Source organism: Emydura macquarii, unplaced genomic scaffold, assembly GCF_026122565.2.
Source record: "Emydura macquarii macquarii isolate MOO-44397 ecotype Brisbane River unplaced genomic scaffold, CSIRO-AGI_Emac_v2 contig_1253, whole genome shotgun sequence".
In the NCBI taxonomy this organism is placed as follows: Eukaryota; Metazoa; Chordata; order Testudines; family Chelidae; genus Emydura; species Emydura macquarii.
The window spans coordinates 52,450,943-52,472,095 of NW_027131390.1; the positions used below are offsets into that span (position 1 = coordinate 52,450,943).

Here is a 21,153-nt window from a genome sequence, read left to right on the forward strand (position 1 = left end):
GAGCCCTGCCCTGGTCTTTAGGATGGCGGCAATAGGTCTCAAGTTAATTTAGGGCCTGAGTCAAGTAGCTTTCTCCCAGCCCCCACCCACATGAGGAAAAAGGAGCTCCTGGGGGGTTCTCCTCTCTCCTACCATGTGGACAAGAGGCAGTGGCTTGGCTGGCAGCTCTGCAGCAGGAGATGCAGCAGTTAAACAGGAGATGATGTGAGCTTCTTTTACTCTGCCTAGGACTTGCTAGACGATCACCACCCATCAGCCTGGGGGTAGCTCCTGCAGTCAGCTGACATGGTAGATGTGCAGACAGATGGTACCGAGAGGCCAAACACCGCTGTCATTCATGGGAAAGCCACGTATGCCATTCACTGGGGACTGCCCTGGCTGGGGCATTGTTCCTCCACCAGGTGGTCTCTCTGGTGCATGGTAAGGCTGGTTTTCTTGCGGAAGCCCTTTCCACACGCAGGACAGGCATAGGGTGTCTCGCCGGTGTGGATTCTCCGGTGTGCAATAAGGGGGGAGCGTGCATAGAAGCCCTTCCCGCACTCAGGACATGTGTAGGGCCTCTCTCCGGTGTGGATCCTCTGGTGGGCTAGCAGGGCGGAGCTCTGGCTGAAGCCCTTACTGCACTCAGGGCACCTGTAGGGCCGCTCCCCCGTGTGGCTCCTCTGGTGCTTGACGAGGGCAGAGCTGTTTGTGTAGCTCTTCCCGCACTCGGCACAGTGGTAGGGCCTCTCGCCAAGGTGCAGCCGCTGGTGGGCGGTGAAGTCTGAGCTCTGCGTGAAGCCCTTCCCGCACCGGGCACACTGGTAGGGCCGCTCCCCAGTGTGCACTCTCCGGTGGGTGGCGAGGTTGGAGCTCTGGCTGAAGCCCTTCCCGCACTGGGGGCACTCGTAAGGCTTCTCTCCCGTGTGGAACCTCTGATGGATGATGAGGTGGGAGCTACGGCTGAAGCCCTTCCCGCACTCCGGGCACTGGTAGGGCTTCTCTCCTGAGTGGGTTCTCTGGTGGGTGATGAGCTGCGAGCTTTGGATGAAGCTCTTCCCACAGCTGTGGCACTGGTAGGGTTTCTCCCCCGTGTGGATCCGCCGATGCTTAGCTAGGGTAGAGCTCACAGTGAAGCCTTTCCCACACAAAGGGCACCTGTAAGGTTTCTCACCTGAGTGGATTCTCTGATGTCTAGTAAGAGCTAAGCTCCCACGGAAGCTATTCCCACAGTCGGGACACGTGTTCTTTCCTTCTCCAGTGTGGATTCTCTGCTGGATTGTGAGGTCACCTCCCCCAAGCTCCATGGATTTCCCCAGTCTCTTTGCTGGAGGGTTGCTTTGCTCTCTTTTTGACCTGCCTGGACTAGCAGAAGCTTTTCCCTGCTCAAGATGACAGAAAATTCCCTACTCTTTGGATCTTCCCAGTAACATCCCATGAAGTTCCACTTGCTCAGGACCTCTGTGCTGAGGATTTTCCTCCTCATTTTCATTCCCCATCCCATGACCTGCTGGGATAGAGAGAGAGCTAGACAGGAGTTGCTCCCTATGCTGGGGAAACAGGAAGCTTCAGAAAGGGGAGGGAGGTTGCAAACCAAATAACTTTTTGGGAGGCTGAATCCCCTGCCATTCCTCCAAAGAGGGGCTGGTTCTACCTCCTCAGGTCACCCAAACTCTTAGGGGGACAGGCAGCCACCAGAGGGAATTACCACAAGATGGCAGTCAGGATTACTGGGAAGCCACAAGGATATGACACCTGCCCAATACAATCCTAGCTTTATACACACTCACCACAGGATTCTTTATCAGATTCCCTACCTGTACAGGTGCGTCTTAGGATCTCCTTTTCCTTGGAGGCCTGAAGACTCAGGACCAACGGCTCTTCTCCTAGTTCCATCTGAGAGATCACACTAGTAATTAGACATACTGCTGGGTGGAGGGCACAGGGGGAGAGAAAACAAACCAGGGTAAATTACACGATTGTGGAATCCCTCTTATAAAAATATTCCATGGTTTTATACCCATCCTATTTTCTACAATAGTAAAATTCCTGAGCTTGCTCTCAGTGCTGAAAGCCACCGGATTCTGCATCAGCCAGTACTGAGTCTCAAGGTCATCTCCAGCTCCTGTATTTGTAACCTTTTCCCCTAAACTCCAGCTCTCCAGCATTGCCAGCCTTAAGAAATCAAAAATCATGAGTTTTTGGGTTTGTTTGTTTTTTTAAATCAAACCATGTTTTTCCATCTGTCTTTTGACTTTTTAGCTCCCCTGTATTCCTCTGCCAATGGGTGTGTCATAATTTCAGCTGAAAAGGCAATCTTTAATGGACACAAAAATGCAAGTTACTCCAGTCACCCTCTCTTCATTCCTAATGCAGAGGCGCTGCCATCCACTTCTTAGTACTGTCTTGACCCAGCAGCACCATTACCCCAACTCCCTGCCCCAGAGCTTCTCCTCTAGCTGGGTCCCAGCAGCACAGTCCAAGCTCCCCAATCCCTGCCTCCCATTCCCCCAGGACCCTCTCTCTGGCCCAGGGCCACACAGGAAGGCTGGGCAGGTCTGTGTCCTCAACCCTGCAACTCTTGCACAGAACTCTGCTCACACGCCCAGCCCAGAAACTGTGGGATTGCAGCTGCTTCTTGTGTCATTGTGACAGCTCCTGCAAGCAGCAAAATCCTGTGACTCATGATCAGTAGGACAGTAGGGTAGCGCTAGAGTCCCTGAAGGAGTGTTGAGTCTTGTCCGTTTTATCCGAGAACAGCACCTGGCCACTGAAGGGCAAATCCCCAATGGCCTGCTGGACATTGGGGGCAATGCCCAAATTCTGCAGCCACAGAGGCCATCGCACTGGCTGAAGTACCTGCGACATCCACCGTAGATTGCAAAGAAGCCTTAGCCAACAAAGCCTACGGTCCCAAATGCCTGAAATTCCTCCCTCGAGCCTTGGGCAGCTAGTCTGCAAAATTTAGACATAACTGCTCAGTGACAAAGTTGTACTTGGACAGCAGTGCCTGCTGATTAGCAATTTGCATCTGCAAGGAAGAAAGGCGTAAATGTTTCACCAGGCCCGTTCGCTTAGAGTCCTTCTCCTTGGTAGTGGACTTAAACTGGCCCTGCCAGGATCTATCATTCACTGTGGTTATAGCAAAGGAATTTTGCGCCGGATGGGAATAAAAACCCTCAAATCCCTGTGTGGGAATGAAGTGATGCTTTTTCATGTGCTTAGCTGCAAGCAGTACTGAAGCTGATGTGCTCCAGAGGACCTCGGCAGGTTCAAGGTGTGCATCATTAATAGAGTGACTCTCTCAGGGGCAGATGGCTGCAGGATATCCACTAACGTGGGTGTTCTCCTGTAGGAACTCCACTTGAATACACAGGAAAGCAGCTATGTGCTGCAACAAGTCCTGATACGCCTTGAAATCCTCTGGTCTTGAAGGGAAGGAAGAGCCTGGCACCGCGGAATCGTCCGGGGGCAAGGATGAGGCAGTTAAGTGTGCCAGAACTAGATCCTGCTCCAGGGCTGATGGCATGGGCAGGAGGACTCTGGAGGCACCTTGAGGGGAAGGTTCACTAGTACCTGGACCCATGGCAGATTGACAATCACTGCCACAGACCTGGCTGGTGATCTTGGCTTCAAGCAGGAGGAGGAGCAGGACCTCTGCAACTGAGGGGTAGCTTGTGGATTCCATGGAGGATTCAACTAAATTCTATGTCCCCACCCCACTGCCTCTCCCCATTTCTTTGAGCTTAAAAAAAAAAAAATCAAATGCTGCGAAGTTAGCAGGTAAGTTCCAGTAACATTCTGTAACGATGATAAGCCCTAAGGATCAGGGAAACTCATGGAGCAGAAGCAGCCCCTGGCTCTTCAAAGACACCCATGGTTTCTAATAAAGGAAGGGAAAGGACAAGGACTCTTTACCCAATGAGATCGGTCTCATTATTCCACTACATGACATCACTGTAGTGAGCCCTCTAATGATGTATCAAAATGCCTAATGCCTACACAGCCACCGCCTTGGAGTCACTGGCCCCCGAGACACCCACTGGCTGCTCATCTCTGATTCCCCCCTTCAGCCCGGCCAGGCTGTGAAACACCCACTGACCACAGAGACCAGGGAACCCTCCAGTATTGCCCAGGCTTATGATTTAATCACGTCTTGCAATAGTTGGCAGGTTTTTCTAAAGTCCCGACTTCCAACGGCTCTTGCTGGAATCAAGTTATTACCTCAGAATCACAGCCTTTTTCTTTTTTCTGAGTAAGCCCCTAGCTCTCCTGGCTTCAGAAAAAGTGTAAAAACACGATCTCTAAACACTCCAAAAGGCAAATAAAAAGACCCAACATTATTTTTAAATCTCATCATTTTTAAGCCACTCTCACGATTTTGGGGGATTATGGCTTCCTCAGAATTTTTGAGCTGGCAATGCTGCTTTCTGCACAGAGAGGGGAAATGTCTGAGGAATTTACGCTTTGGAGTAAGAACATTGTTTGTTTTGGAGGGGGATGCTGAAGGGGGCCTGCGACACTTCCATGCCTGAGTTTGCAGACAGGCAGCTCTGGCACCTTTGATGAGGCTCACAGGAGCCCCAGCAATAATAGAGGGAAAAGACAAAACAGAGTGAATTCCAAAGCTTATTGCCAGAGTCCTCTAGGTCCCTTTAGCCCTGACCATAATCAGGTCAATTTCACGCTGCATTTCTCAGGATAGGCGCAGCAGTGGAGCTATTCATAGCTGAGGGGAATCCGAAAATGGAGTGTTGGGTGCCGGGATGGGGGGCTGTGGAGTAGTGCAAGCCCTGCCTAGTGGCTCTCGGCACAGCCCAGCCAGGCTCTGGCTCACTTCCAGCTGAGAGGGGAGGAGAGAGAGATCAATGTTACCCCACCTCCTATGTGAGACTGTGCCCGCTGAGCAGGGTCGGATGGGTCCAGCAAATCCTAAGTGCCCGTCTCAGCTCCCAGGCGCTGTATTTGGGGGATTGGGCTCCCACAGGGGCTTGGCTGACGGATTCATTCCCTTCAGCTTTCACGCCTGCCTCTGGCTAGCAAGCTTCATCCTTTGGCTAGCGGGACCCTGGTACGTTTTCCGTCTCTGCTCCTGGGGCTTGTTTCCAGCTGCAAAGGAGGGGGAATTTCTACCTCCCCTTCCTGCGAGCCAGGCCCCACTGCAAACACCCCCGGCCGAGCTGTCCTGTCAGCTGCCATATCTCGGTCACTCTCTCCCCCCTTCCAGGGAAAACCCGCCAGCAGCAACCCGGAAACTCCGAGCTCCCTACCTCGGCCAGCTCTGCTGCAGCCATGTCCTGGCTCTGGGTGGGCGGGACGAGCTTCCTCCTCCAGCGGGGCTATTCGGACACGCAGCTCCCCCGAGGGGACCGGCTCCGGCCGACAGCGACGCCGCGCTAGCAGGAGCCACAGCCTGCCGGGGCGTGCAGGCAGGTAGCGGGCGGCGCCGGGCGGGCCTCGGACACACAAGTGGGGAGGGGAACAGAGACGGAGGAGGACGGATCTGGCGGCCGCGCCATCCCCTCCCCAGCACACGCTCCCCGCCCTGCTGGTCTCTAGCGCGCCGGGCCCGTGGGAAGGGAGCGTCTAGGCTGCTGTGCAGGCCATCCAGGGCGGAGCCGGGCAGGATCCAGCCCGAGCCAGGCCCCGGGCGGCCCGGCACAGCCAGGGTCAGGGCGCAATGCCCATCCCGGCTGGGTGAAGAGGGGGGGACTGACACAGGAAGGAGCCGGCGGCCCCGGTCCGGGGAGGCCATTAGGCAGGACGGGGTGAGACGGACCAGACGCCGGGAGTCAGGCCCGGGCGGCTCCTGGTTTGAATGCCAGGGGCAGGGCCCAGCCCAGCCAGCCGGAGATGGGACCGTGTCCCGCTCTCCCCGGGCCTGGGAGTGCCGCGGGCAGGCCAGAGGGACTGAAAGGGGTAGAGGAAAGGCGCTGCCCTGGGGCAGAGTCACTGGTCTTCGCTCAGGCCGGGCGAGGAGCAGCGAGAGGCAAAGCCAGGTGCTGCCTGGGCTGGGTGCGGTGCGTGGCTGGGCTCAGTGTGGGGGTCCCAGCCGCCTACCCGTGCTCCCGGGAGTCAGCTCCGGACTAGCCCTCGGACTAGTCACTGGGCGGGCTCCAGAGACTGCCCCTGCGTGGAAGAGCCGGCTAGGTTTGCACGGCAATGAACAAAGCATCTGATGGTTCCCTTCCCGCCCAGCATAGCTGCTGCCTGGTTCCCAGGGGGAGGAGCCGGCCCCAGGCCCTGCTCAAATCTGATTCAGAGAGACTCTGCTCTGGGGATCCTCAGCTGTCATTCAGTGTGATAGTGTCATACAGTGTGGGCTGGAAATCTGTGCTGTGATCATTCCGTGGCAGATAATTCGTCAAGACATAGGAGAGGAAGCTACTTTGGGGTACAAGGACTAGAACCACCCAGGCATTCAGCCAGGGAACTTACTTTTGGTTGGATGGTTCACTGGAGTCAAAGACCCGATTTCCTTAACTGGAAACCTGAGAGGCCACATGCTCCCGACTCCTGAGCTAGACCACGCTCCAACAGCCCAGTGAACTGAGCAGTTTCTTGCTCTGCGTTAAGAATCAGGCAGAGAAACGCCTGCCAAATGTGGTCTTTATCCTGCTAAAGCACAAGTAAAAATGGGTCTTTCATGGAGCAGGATGAGTGCTTGGACAGACTCCGACATTTCATTTCACCAGCCCCAGTAGTCATGTACAGCAGATATTTTGGAGCATGAGGCAGATAGTAGCTGCCCTGCTCGATATGAACAGTGGGCCTTCTCCTGCCATTATTGCTGGTTCTACAAGTCCCAATCCTGATTTAGGCCCCAGTTCAGCCCAGCACTTAAGTATGTTTGTGATTAAGTAGAATTTGCATTCATAAAGCTAAGTACAGACTTGCTACAGCACTGCCTTCCTCTGCTAGACTGAATTAGGGCAGTGGGAGCCATGAGGCCTTGGCACTACTCCTGAAAGCCTGCCTCCAGTGTGTCTAGCAAGACAGGAGTGAGCTGGGAATCTGCTCAAGATTTACAGCAAGGTTGGGTCTCTCACTGGCCAACAATGGGATTGCATTGGTTGTTTAGATCAGCGGTTCTCAACCTTTTTTTCCCCAAGTACCACTCGGGCCAGGTACAGTCGGGTCAAATACCACTTGACCCGACTGTACCCGACCCGAGTACCACTCGGGAAAAAAAAGGGAGGGGACTTGCGGCAGGGTTTCGCGGCGGTGGTGGGAGGGATTTGCAGCGGCGGGGAGAGACGGGCAGCGGGGTTTCACAGCGGAAACAATACCCGCCGCCGAAACCCTTCCGCCGTTTCCCCATTTTCGGCGGCAGGGTTTCACACGGGCGGGTGGGAGGGCCCTGGCGGCGGCGGATTCAGTGGCGCACGTACCACCCAGCCTTCCGGTAAGTACCACCGGTGGTACGCGTACCACCGGTTGAGAACCGCTGGTTTAGATACATCTGTAATGCCCCTGCACCAGTGATAGATAGAGGCCACTATCTATTTCAGGGCTAGATTTGAAATCCCATCAGACCCATCCGACTTTAAAAGTGACCTGCCAAAAAAACCCACCCTACCACCAATACAACCCACCTAGGTTTATTCCCTCTTTTGCTCTGTTTTGATGTATAAAAAGAGCTGAAAGATTTGTTGGTTTTCTACCTTCCCAACATCTGGACCATCCCTAGTTTTGCTGGAGAACTCGCTGTGTTTCAGATCATGTGTCTTAGGAGGCCCTTAATTGATGGGGTGTTTAATCTTTAACAAAGATTCTGTCATCCAAAATGTTCATTCATTAGTAAGGCCAATATTATGTCACTGAGGTCACAGTGGTCATGGATTCTGTGACTTCCAGAGACCTCCGAGACATTTGCCACTTCAACCAGGGGCGGGGCTGGCGCTGGCAGAGGCCCTGGAGCTCCCACTGGCAGGTCCCCAAGCGGCAAGCCCCCCAGCTCTCAGCATCTGTGAGTGGCGGCTTCAAACAGACCCAGGCTGCACAGGGACCCCGGAGTTCTGAGCCACTTCAGGTCGTGGGGGGTTTCCACAGCCCCAGAACTCTGAGCCACCATGGGGGCCTCCACAGCTCTCAGTTGCCTCATGCCTGCCCCCAAAGCTCCAAGCAGCTGTGGGAAGTGGGGGAACCCACACAGCGCCAAGCCAGGACCCAGCAGCGGGGGACCCTGCAGCTCCCTGCTCCCATGGGCAGTGGAGGGAGTTCCAAGAGTGGTGAGAGAACCGCACAGCTCTGAGTGGCCCCTGGAGCAGGGCATGCCCAGGGCTCTGAGCTGCCTTGGGTGGTGAATCCTGCAGCTCCCTGCCACCGTGGGTGATGGAGGGAGCCCAGAGATCCAAACAGCCCCAGCTGGCAGGGGGACCGCAGGGCTCCAAGCCCCCCACAGGTGGCGGAAGACCCCTGAGCTCTAAAACACCACAGCTTCCTGCTGCCACAGTCGGCAGGGGGAACCCAGAGCTCAGCCAGTCCCCACAAATCCCAAGCAGTGGGGGCCCTGGCAGCTCTGAGCCTCCAGGGCAGCAGGTGCGGGACCCCACCCCTGCTCCTCTCTGGCAGCAGGGCTGGGGCTCCCATCCCCCCATCAGCTCCATTTGGTCAAGGTTATTTTTAGTAAAAGTCAGAAGCAGGTCACAGTTCTGTGAATTTTTGTTTACTGCCTGTGACTTGTGCTAAAAATAACTACGGCAAATTCTCAAACTTATTCATTAGTTGCTAGTGTTAAATACGGGTTTAAACAGTTTGACTTACAAGCCATTCCCCCTGTCTCCTCTTGGCTTGTATGATGTCACTGTCAGAGACGTTCTCTAGTCACTAGTTTTCCAGTCCTTGCCAAGGAACGCTACAAGGGGGGGCTTATTAGCAGTGCTTTGCGCATCTCTGGCTAAGCCCCTCTCCACAGATTTCTGATCACTTTTCAGTCAGAAATGAAATTGTTCTCGGAACAGCTGCCGCCCTCCCCAGCCACACATGCACAATCTGACACTGTCTATTGACCTTTGTCCAGTCCAGTTTATGGAACAAGCTTCAATAGCAGTGTGAGGTTTAATTCTAGCCTGTGACCAATATTAACTAACTCCCGGGCACTGCAACCTGCCTCTCCCAACTTTATTACTGTGCAGCCCTAACCAGTTCCTTCCTCCAGGACTAAACCCACAGAGACATTTTTAAACCCTCCCTCCCAGTACGAGAAGCTTTGAAATAAATGCTAGAAAAGAGCAGACTCAGAGGCTCGACTTTGGGGTATCCATCTGATATGTTCCCTAGGACAGTATAGGTCCTTACGTACTAACTAGGCAGTGGAAAGGAACTGGTTTTTCCTCTCATCTCACCTTATTTAAAAAAAAGTAAATCTGGCCAGTGATGATGCAGTAAATGGACCCAGACAAGTCTGGGAGCTTGAAAGTAAAAGCAGCTACAGAAGCAAAATATAACTCGGAGCCTCATCACAGGGTCTTCTACGGGGATGTCATGCAGGAGAAATACGAGCCTCTGATCTTCCAGGGTAATGGCTTGTTCTCCTTCATTTATGAGAAGGCTGCACTCTCTGAAGGACTTTGGTCAGGGATCTTCCCAAATACCTTAGAATGCCAGGCAATCGGCCCTATACCACAGTCCTCAGAACCTGTGAGTGCGCCATAATCCCACCTCTTCCTAGGGAAAAGGAGATTCTGAAACATAATGGCAGTGCTATTTTCCCCATAGCCAGTCAGGGAAGAGATACAATATTTGTCCATGGTCATTTATACACATGTACGATCACTGTATTTCTCCCCTTCCTGGAATTGGCTTCATCCTCGGGGTGGGTTCTGGACACACTAAGGGTTTAGTAATGGGCAAGTGGCTTAATGTTTGCACCTCAGCTGACTCCCTCAGTCCTCCAGTGCCTGGGGGAGTCTGAATCTCTCTCAGGGTCACATCTCTCTCCAGAACATTGCCTTTCCCAGAGAATGTCACTGAACTTTTTCCCATCCATTTTGATAAAACAAGCCCCAGGACAGAAAGATGCTGGGTTTAAAATCACAGAACAGTCTTTGTAACAAGCCCCCATCTCCCATTTTACTTTCCATGAGCATGATTTCTGACACCTAAACCTGACAGGATCTCTTGCATGGAACAAGGGGAAAAGCTGTGTGTCCCTGGAATCAGGGGAAAGTAATATCCCAGCGATACCTGTACAGGTGAGAAGAAAACCCAAGTCAGAAACCGTTCATGAATGAAAAAAAAGCATTGAAGTCCCAACCATGCCACTGTGAGCACTCATGTTCGTGCTTCATCAAATAGAGTATTATAAACAGCTGTTCTCTCATGTCCACCACAGATCTCTGGGAGGTCTTTCCAGAAGCCAGTATGCCTCCCTTCACTCAGCCTTTGTAGAACTGCAGCACCAACATCCCATATCTACAATGCTCTCTCCTCTGGAGAAGGAGTTTAAAAGAAATTGGCTCCTGAATATCAATCTTAATTAAAACAGAAACAGAAAAAAAACATCATGAACCCTCTGCAGTTTCCTTTCCCTTGAACACTGAGAATGAGATGTATCTTACTTTTTTGTTTATTCAGCAGATGTTTGGATCGAGAGTGAGAGTGCAGAGAATCTTCAGCAGAAAGGTCTTAAGACAGGGGAACCAGATGGAACAATTTCAGGGAGATTCAAAGGGAACATTTCCGAGAATCCTGATCAAGGAAGAGCCTGTGAGAGTAGTAACTGCCCAGAAAGACAGTGGGTAAACGCTACAAGAAAGAGAGAGTAAATCTACTCACCGTGGATGAGATTTCACAAACCTCAAAGGCACCAATGTCCATCAGAGTGCTCTCCATAGGAGATCAACCAACACTACGTGTTGCGAGAAAAAGTAGAGCAGGGGCTGAGGCCTCGATGGCCACCAAAGAGCCCCGATGGGAAAGAAATCCTATCCATGTGCAGACTGTGGGAAGGTCTTCAGCTGGAGCTCAGCCCTGATCACCCACCAGAGAACCCACACTGGGGAGAGGCCCTACAAGTGCCCTGCCTGCGGGAGAGGCTTCAGCCAGAGCTCCAACCTAGTCAGGCACCACCGCATCCACAGTGGGGAGCGGCCCTATGAGTGCGGTGAGTGCGGGAAGAGCTTCCGCCTCAACTCTCACTTCCTCAAGCACCAGCGCACACATGCCAAGCCCTACCCCTGTGGAATCTGCCAAAGAGGCTTCCACAGCACGTCGGCCTTGGGTAGGCACCAGAAAGCCCACGCAGGGGAGCAGTGCTACACATGCGTAGACTGCAGGAAGAGATTTCGGGTGCGCTCAGCTCTGGCCCAGCACCGTAGGACACACACGGGTGAGAGGCCCTTCCAGTGCTCCAGCTGTGGGAAGGGCTTCAGCCAGAGCTCCAACCTGCTCACACATCAGCGAGTGCACACCAGGGAACGACCCTTTCAGTGCACCGAGTGTGGGAAACGCTTCGCTGTCAGCTCCCACCTTAGCACTCACCAGAGAAGCCATCACGCGGAGCGGCCCTGCCAGTGCACTGATTGCGGAAAAGGCTTTACCAACTCTGCCAAGCTGCTCGCCCACCAGAGACGCCACACGGGAGAGCGGCCCTTCCAATGCCCTGAGTGCGGGAAATGCTTCAGTGACAGCTCCCTCCTGGTGAAACACCAGCGTATCCACACTGGGGAGCAGCCCTTCCAGTGCCCTGAGTGTGGGAAGAGCTTCAACCGGAACCTGACCCTGCTCAGACACCAGAGAGTGCACACTGGGGAGAGGCCCTACACGTGCCCAGCCTGCGGGAAGGGCTTCAGCCAGAGCTCCCACCTTATCACTCACCAGAGAGTGCACACAGGGGAGCGGCCCTACACCTGCCCAGCCTGCGGGAAGGGCTTCAGCCAGAACTCCAACCTGATCCGGCACCAGAGGAACCACAAGCAGCAGGGCACACTGTAACCAGCTCATCAGCACTTGCATCACACAAGAGAAACCTGCACATGCACACATTGTGGGAAAAGCTCAGACCTTACAAGGCACCACAGAAGCCACATGGGGTGGCTGTCAAACAAATCAAGTTCTACAACTTGAATAGTGCCGGGGAAGTGCTGCAAGCAGGAAGCTATGCACTGTGGGGGACTGATTGCTTGGTGGTATTTTTTGGATGGAGTAGAGGGAGGTACAAGATGCCAAAAAGAGGGGAGCTGATAAATGTACAGGCATTTGAAAGGGATACATGCCAAGGGCAGAGAGAACTTATTTAGGGTTACACCAGGGATGCAGCTAAGAACAGTAGGATGAAATTAAAAGGGTGAAGCATTTGTTTTAAAAAGTTCTTGACAGGTCTATCTATTATTGAGCAGCTGGATATTGCCCCCAGGAAGCAATGGTAGCTCCTTCACTTAGAACTTTTTGACGTGTGTTTTTCAGGTTAATATACTGTAGGGAAACAGTAGGGAGATGGATCAGATCAATTAATGAGTCCTTTCTGCCTCTCAAAAGATAAAACAAAGGCAAAGTTGCTAAAAAATATGGGGCCAAGGAAGGTGAATTAATTTTAATCTCATGTCTATTGAATGTTCCAACCTATCCTTAAAATGTATTCGTTACTGATACCGAAGACATGATTCCTGCCACCCTCCTCTCCAGAGCAATTGTAAGCCTATCTGCCATTTTGGTTAGACAGTTTCAGTAAACTATTTAATGCTGCTATCTTTATTGTAAAGTTCAGTGATATCTGAGACCAGGACAGAATGCAAATAAATTCCCCTGCCTCTCTAAGGAGTAAGAATGTAAGGTTTCCAATTTTAAACCCAGATAAGCAAATCAGACAGAACTTGTTGCAGAAAGGAAGGTATCTGAGGACTAAAGCCACAGATGTTGCAGTCCTTACCCAGCCAAGAGGAACATTATTTATTAACAAAATCATATGTGAATTGGAAAGGGGAAATAATTGGACAAAACTACAGCAAGATTATGTGGATTGTGAGTTGGATATAAATGATTTTTTTCCATACAAATTGCAGACATTGAAAAAGAAACACTAACATAGAAGCAGTTTGATTCACCAATACTATTTTGTAATTCTGTTCAATTAGTTCTGTCCTTTGAAATGTTTCCAGTTTTCTGTGCTGTGATTTTACTGTCTGAATTGTCACTGAAATGTCTTAGCTCTCCCCCCAAATCCTCAAAGACAGACCAAGTATACTTAAGAATGAGAACCCTCCAATTTTACTAGACAAGCCTAGACATGACATTATCGGAATAGCTAAAAGGATTCTTATATATGCATATTAATACTTTTTTTCAAGCAGTGTCTTGTATTGGTATCCTGATAACAGTATACTTACAAAAATACACTATTTTGTTCACCATTAATGGGATGTACACACAGGATGAGAACCAAAGGAAAACTATGAATTTGTATGTTGACAGCAACAAAATGAATTTGGAAAGGATTAAATCCATTTGTTTATAGGTCACTCCCATTCTCCTAGCCTGGTGTTTGCTGTTTGCTCCAGCTTACATGTTCATTGCACCAGCACAATGTCTCCAGTTGTAAAGAGGCACTGAGTCTGCTAGTGATGGATGTCACTGGGCTTTCAGTTTGTAAAATTAAACCACTCTAAAGGGTGCATTTTTTTTTTTAACCTCAGGCACATTACTAGAATGTTTTAAAGAGAAACAAAGTATTTTTAAAAATTATTATTTTGCCATATTCCTATAATATGAAACAAACCACTATTTTTTTTTTTAGTGCCTGATGAGTAAATTAGAGGAGCATTGTGATGAATGAGACTGAGCAAGCACATGACACTTTGGACAGCTGAATCCTACTTCGGTGGGAAACTGCTCTATTGTAAATAATCCCTTTACTATTTTCTCAGCACAAATGGGTAAGACATGTCAGGGCTGGCCCAATCTCTTCTAAACACTCAAATGATTACAGAAAGAGGAAAAAGGTGAAATCTTTCCATGGGAAAGGTAGCACTTCACCTAAAAAGCTTTCCCACCTCCAACAGGGAAAACATTTCCCTCCTAGAAACAACAATCATTGCAGCATTGGTTGGATCTTGAAATTCAGATAATTAGAAACATGTAAGTTACTTCAGTATTGAAAGTTACGTTCACTTTTGGGGAGGGGGGAGGAGACACAAAAATAATTCTTTCTGCTTCCTCTCTTTGCATTGGGCTGAAAAATACAGGGATTGACAGTATTTCTGTTAGTCACATTTTTTAAATATAACTCTTATGGGAGAGCAATGTCAATCTACAGGATTTGCCCAGCCTTACTTACATCAGTATAACATGCAGGGCATAATAGAACATACTTTCATTTTTCCACTCTGAAATACTCCTGGAACTTGTTTTTTTAAATTTACAATTTCTGGGTCGATCCTGCATCCTGGGCTTCTGGTCACTGGGTGAAGACAGCTGACAGAGCAGGAAACTGAAAAAGCAAAAGGGGAAGATTAAAAAAAAAAAAGAGGGGGGGGATGTAAAATGGAAATAAATAAGCACAAAGGAGCAACATGGAGGGAATGAGATAGCCCTTAACAAGTTCCTTTTGTCATTGCCTTTCAATTCTGAGTAGAAGCGGTACACTACATTGCAAGAAGATAGTGTGCCAATGACTTCTACATTTTGTAAGGGGAATACCACAACTATCAGAAAAACATTATTTAGCTAGCTAAAACAATTGAAAAGTTTTAAGAGAAGCTAAACTACTACTGATTTCCATTTTACGTTGGTCAGCAAATAGTTTAGGGGATTAAAAGGATTAAAATCAGAAGTGTCATGATGGAAAAACAGACAGCCATTTATACTGATTATTTTAATAGGAGTATTGAAGTACAAAAAAGATTAACTCTACTTGAATGGCACTGCTGCATCACTGGATTGTAGATATATCTCAGTGAATCTGTTCCCTCTCAAAAAACATTACAGTTCACAACAGAATGAATCTAAAGTCTGTAGCAAAAGTTTGCCATATAAGTTACCATGACAATAAACTCTGACTTATATCAGAAGTTCTATTTGTTTGTTTGAATGCTGCAAGTGTACAATTCAGTTATATAAAAATATCAGGTGTGCGAAAGATGTTTTTGTACCTCAGTACATCCACTGTACAGTAAATTCTGAAGACAAGTCAAAGGATTCTTTCATCAGTTTTGTTAACTGTGAGTGTGCTATTAAATTGAATTAAATTCCCCCACAGTGTAATTTCTCTGACTTAATTCTTTGATATATTTACAATGCATACGTTTTCATTCCAATTGCAGCAGTACATTTTTGGCCTAAAAACATGGAGTTGTGAATATGCAACAGAGAACCAAAGACCTTTCTAAATATATCCTTAAAGTGCAAAATATGTGTTTCCACAGAATGGCATGAAAATATACTTAGTCTGAAAAAGTCAATGCGCTCAATATAGAAAATAAGGAATGTGCATTTAAACATGCTCAGAGTATGGAAACAATTACTTCCTCTTTTTTTCCTGGCATAAGTGATTTTTTGTGTAATAATAAGTGATAAGTAAACATTTAAAATAGATGCTAAAATGATTTAAAGCTTATAAGAATTTAGGATGACGCACTGATTTAAGAAGAGCTATGCTTTGATAAAGGCACCACATTTTTTCCTGTTGTTTCACTTTAAAAATATGTTTAACACTCCTTAGAATCTATAGAATGTTATCTCAATCCTGTTAAAGATAATCTTTAGGCCATGATCTCTGCAGTCATTTATGGTATTTCCAAGTTTTCCCAATGCAATAGATATGCTAACCAAAAAAAATACTTTAATAGTATGCTTGATTTGACCAAATAAGGACAGATCAGAATTTCTTTCCACCAACAAATTTTCTATTCTGAAAAGTTTAATTTAAAAAAAAAATCATTCAGTTTTGATGCAAGATTATGTTTTGGAAGGTCAAAATTGTTCAAGTTAACCGGAATTACAGATTCTCCCTACTTGCCGTATTTATTTTTTGAAAAGGATGAAAAAAGTTGCTCTTTAGCATCAAACAATAAGACCAGCCACTCTTCAAACATATTTCACTCAAGACACCAAGCAGTACTTGGATGCTGAGTGGAATTTCTTTTGTCATGATTCCTTGGGGAAATAAGAAAAAAAGAAAAAGACACTATTTCCTAGATATAAAACAAATTGCACTTCACAGGTTACAATTCCATTAATTTTTCCCAACCCAATAGCTGGTACCAGTGTAAGCAAAATATCAGAATCCATTTTGTGCAGGAATGTCACTTCCATTAATTTTCCAATCTTCACCCAAGGGATCTTAATTTACTTCTTGCATGTAAAGACTCACCATATTTCCCCCCCTCCCTAATCTCTATAAAATTGAATGTTTTGGATGACTGGTGACCTTTACAACTCTAGCTTATAAGAGGCATCCTACCTATTTAAAACAAAATAGCTAAGGATAAACTTAGTGGAACTCTTATCATAACCATGTAACATTTTGAACACAACACTGATCGTATGGAGCATCAGGGGACTTCTTGGAGAAATGTCTGGTATGACAAAAGAAAAGTGTTTGCATTGCACCTTTAATATGCAGAAGAATTCCGCTTCAAAATGTTTTCTTGAACAACACTGGTGTGACACAGGGTTTTCATTTGAGAGAAATTAACTCAGCCACTCTTTCCCCCATTTGGGATGGGGATAAGGGGAACCACACCCAATTTTGGTTTTTGTGATTATTACTGCTCTCCATCTTGTTGCTGCTCTCTGTCAGGCTGATGTTGTTGTTCTGGGTTGTCATCTTGGTGCTGCTGTTTCTGCTCCTGCCTTTTCTTTTCAGCCAGTGCTTTTGCCCTTGTAGTCATTGCTCTGGGCCTGATGTCACATCTCTCTTCATCCTGTTGGTGCTTTTTACAATGTTTCTCAAACGTAGACATTTTGGCATAAGTCCGATTGCAAACCATGCAATGATACGGTCGCTCCCCACTGTGTGTTCTCATATGAAGCTGCAGATAAGAGGACCTAGAAAAAGTTCGGCTACAAACAGAACAGCGGTGAGGCTCACGGGCTTCATGTGTTTTTAGGTGCTGCTTGAGAGATGAGGCTTGCTTGAAGGCCTTACTGCACGTGGTACATTTGAAATTCCTCTCCCCAGACTCAAGGAGCTGATGCGACATGAGGTGAGCAGAGGAACGGAAGTTTTTCCCACACTTGTCACATTTGTAGGGCCTTTCACCAGTGTGAAGGCGGACGTGCAGGATCAACCCTGCCTTCTGTGTGAAGGCCTTCTCACACTGGGTGCATTTGAAAGGCCTCTCCCCTGTGTGGACACGTCTGTGAGTCTTCAGGTGTGATGCACGCCCAAAGTTCTTTCCGCAGTCCTCACATTTGAAGGGCTTTTCCCCTGTGTGTATTGCCTTGTGCCTCACAAGGTGTGAGGACTGTAGGAAGAGCTTTCCACACACATTGCACTTGTACTTTCTCTCACCTGTGTGCGAACGCAGATGCAGGGCCAGGTGCGAGGAGGAGATGAATTTCTTGCCACAGAGTGGGCAAGTGTGGGGCCGCTCACCAGTGTGAATGCGTTTGTGCAGTACCAGGCCAGAGGACAGAGCAAAAGTCTTCCCACACATGGGACACTTGTAAGGCTTCTCTCCTGTGTGAACACGCTGGTGCTTCACCAGAGCTGATGTCTGTGCAAAGGTCTTTCCACAGAGCTCACAGCGATATGGTCGCTCTGCAGCGTGAGACATCTCATGAAGCTCCAGTTCTGTCAGTTGGGCAAAAGACCTGCCACATTCAGAGCATTTAAACGGTTTGCTAATGAGAATTGATTTGCTGGTCGGATTGTTTGTTGGTAAGTTACTAGTCATGGAGCTATTAATAACAGAGCTGCTGGGCACCATTGTTGGTAATGAGAAACTTTGAGAATTCATCGTATCAGCTTAGCATGTAATGTAACGATGGGGAAAACGGTACTTAGCCATGGAGAATCATAACTATACTTTCACCATCAGGTCCACAGATGAATACCACCTGAAAGAGGAAAAAAAGAAGAATGACATTCACCCTCACAATGCAATTTCACAGATGAATTTGACACAAGTGAGCCCATGTTAAGCATGGAGATTGTCTAATTACGTTTCTCCACATTCTGCTTGTGAACGACTGCGCGGTGGAACCTCAGGCTTGGCCGTTTGGGTTAGTTCTGGTTTTGAATGAAGACGTCCCTGCCACCACTCCTCGGACCTGCATCAGAGTGAGTCCGGGAACATTTCCAAAAACGCCTCAGAGGCTCTAGGAGCCGAAGCCTTATTTTCCACAGCGGCCGAGGCACCTCGGAGCCGAACCCCACGGCCCCTTCTCACCCCTCCCGCAGTCACCCCGTCTCAGCAGCCGCCCGGGATCCCAGCACAGGACAGCGGCCGCCCGCCCTGACAGCCGGAGCCGATAGCACCGAGCGGAGCGGCCCGCCAGGGCTGACAGCAGCCAGGCAGCCGCAGCCTCCGACACGGCCCGGCCGGCGCCGCGAACCCGGACCGCCCGCGACTCGCCCCGAACCCGGCCCGGCCCGGCCCGGCCCGCAAGAAGAAGCCACCCCGCGTCCCAGAGCCGCAATTACCGGCAGCTGCCGAGCGTGACGGCGGCGACGAGCCTTCGCTGCATGACCCGGAAATCATCCCTGTGATGAAACGCAGCGACGGCGCAGCTACTGCCTGATATTGCGCATGCGCTTGCTCAAGGCGGGGACCGTCGCTCTCTCCGGGACCCGGATTCAGACGGCAGGCGTAGGCGGTGCGCGTGACGTGACAGCCGCCCTAACCGTGCCGCCGTTGCATACAGGCGGAATTTTTGACAACTGTGCGGGGGTGGGCTTCAGCCTGTGCCCTGACCCCACTTGACCCAGCCGGGCGGATACATCCCTCTACCCGGCTGTGAACGGCGAGGGGCAGGACAGGGGGCGGGGGGCAGGTTTCAGGTGATTACCGTTATCATTCTCCCTATTTTCTACGGTAGCCCTTAGCGGCCAGAACAGAGCACGTCGTGCGCAGAGGGCGCACGGCCGACCTAAGGCTCAGCGCCTCGCTGCCGCTGTCCCCAGGGGAACGCCTTCCTTTACCCTCGGCCACGCGGCGTGCTGTAGCCCTGGCCTGGCCTAAGGGAACCCCACGCGTGACGTCAGTTCCGGCTCCGCGCCCTATAGCGCGCCGCGGCCCCGTGCCTGCCGTAAAGCTAGTGCGTAACCGCTGCTCCGTAACGGCCGCGTGCCTGGATCCAGCCAGCAGCCTAACCTTATCGGTAACCCCCATCCCCCCGCCCTGCACTTCAACCCGGAGTCTAATCCATGCAGGCAAGCCGCCCTCGTGTACCCCTGTCCTGCTGTCCTAACCCCACGCTGGCCCCTCACCTGAGGGCCTGCTTCTCACCTAGCACATAACTGGCTGCAACCCTAGCACCTCAACTCTCATAACCTCACCCTGGCACCCAGCTTGCCCTCACATACCATGGAACTGGCTGCAGCTCTAACACGTCAACACTTGCTACCCTATCACCCAGCCGCATGGCCTGCCCTCACCATATAACCAGCTACCCTCCCCTGTAAACTTTCGTAGCTTGACCCTGTCACCCCGCTACATGGCCTGCCCTCACGTACCATGAAACCAGCTGCAACCCTACCACATCAACTCTCATAATCCCACCCCAGCACCCTGCCTGCCCTCACCTACCATATAACTGGCTGCAACCCTACTATGTAAACTCTGGTAACCCAATTATGTTACCTTCGCCACAGCCTGCCCTAACAACCATAGAGCCGGCTATAACTCTGCCCCATAAGATCTCTTAACCTCACCATTTCACCCCGCTGAACAGCCTGCAAATTCCATGTAACTAGATGTAGCCCTGCTATGTAAATTCTCATAACCACCATGCCACACTGCCACCCCTAACCAGACCTGTAAATGACTGAAATCCTACCATGTAAGCTCTCCTAACCTCACCATATCAGGTCACCCCTCCACAGGGCCTGCCCTAACCTACTCTGTAATCTAATGTAACCCTGCCACGTAAACTCTTGTAACCCCACCCTGTGACCCTGCCACGTGGGTCGCCCTATTCTTCCCTGTTACTGGCTGTAACCCTGCTATGTCACTGTGCCACACAGGCTATCCTAACCTACCTTGTAACAAGCTGTAACCCAGCTTTGTAAACTCGTAATCCCTTCCTATTACCCCACCATACTGCTTGCTCTAATCTACCATGTAACAGGCTGTAATGCTGCCACGTTATCTCTCGTCACCATGCCACAAGGTCTGCACTCACCTATCATGTAACTGGCTGTAACCCTGCCATGTAACATCTTGTACTCCACCGGGTCACTGCCGGGCGTCCTACCCTAACGTACCATGTAACCAGTTGCAAATCTGCCACAAACTCTCGTAACTCCACCATGTTACCCCACCAACCTACCCTACATGCCATGTATCTTGCTTTAATCCCGCTATGTCACCATGCTGCAACCCTGCTATGTAAGCTCTCATACCCCACTATGTCACCCCACCACAATGCTTGCCCTAATCTACCATATAAGCAGCTGTAACCCTGCCACGTAAATTCTCGTAACCTCACCATGTCACCACGCCACATGGGCTACCCTAATCTGACCTGTAACTGATTGTAACCATAACACGTAAGGTCTCGTAACATAGCCACATAGCCTGCCCTAACTCGCCTTGTAAAGTACTGTAACCCTGCCACATAAGCTCTCGTAATGCCACCACGTCACTGCGCCACACTGCCTACACTAGACTATTCTGAAACAAACTAACTGCCACGTAAACTCTTGTAATCCCAACGTCACCCTGCTACATGGCCTGCCCTGCCCTAACCTACTATGTAACAGGCTGTAGCCCTGCCACATAAGATGTCATAACCCCCTCATATCATCCCTCCACACAGCCTGCATTAACCTACCATGTAACTGGCTGTAACCATGCAACAAATTCTTGTAACCCCATTGTGTCACCTCGCCATATGGCCTGCCCATACCTACCATGTAACTGGTTTTAACCCTTTCCCATAAACTCTCGTAACCCCACCATGTCACCCTGCCATTCCCCTACATACTATGTGACCATAGAATCATAGAGTTGGAAGGGACCTCAGGAGGTCATCTAGTCCAACCCCCTGCTCAAAGCAGTACTAACCTCA

The 21,153-nt window shown here is 49.8% G+C and overlaps 2 protein-coding genes across 5 annotated transcripts; one reads left to right on the top strand and one right to left on the bottom strand.

Moving 5' to 3' along the window:
• Positions 1-181: 181 nt before the first annotated feature.
• LOC137153447 (zinc finger protein ZFP2-like) lies at positions 182-18,718 on the bottom strand. Of its 4 annotated transcripts, none has more exons than XM_067548782.1 (3): positions 18,566-18,718; positions 16,879-17,979; positions 182-1,188 (listed from the first exon to the last, which is right to left on the bottom strand). In XM_067548782.1, the coding sequence occupies exons 2-3, from the start codon at positions 17,877-17,879 to the stop codon at positions 360-362; spliced, it is 1,830 nt and encodes a 609-aa protein (XP_067404883.1). In that variant the 5' UTR covers positions 17,880-17,979; positions 18,566-18,718; the 3' UTR covers positions 182-359. The 4 variants fall into 4 exon arrangements, 3 of the variants coding, with proteins under 3 accessions (XP_067404883.1, XP_067404882.1, XP_067404881.1); XM_067548781.1 differs by lacking the exons at positions 16,879-17,979; positions 18,566-18,718 and adding exons at positions 1,797-1,904; positions 5,250-5,404 and having other exon boundaries at positions 182-1,486; XM_067548780.1 differs by lacking the exons at positions 16,879-17,979; positions 18,566-18,718 and adding exons at positions 1,797-1,907; positions 5,250-5,404 and having other exon boundaries at positions 182-1,489.
• LOC137153446 (zinc finger and SCAN domain-containing protein 2-like) lies at positions 10,510-12,296 on the top strand. Its single transcript, XM_067548779.1, has one exon. The coding sequence runs from the start codon at positions 10,894-10,896 to the stop codon at positions 11,914-11,916; it is 1,023 nt and encodes a 340-aa protein (XP_067404880.1). The 5' UTR covers positions 10,510-10,893; the 3' UTR covers positions 11,917-12,296.
• Positions 18,719-21,153: the final 2,435 nt, after the last annotated feature.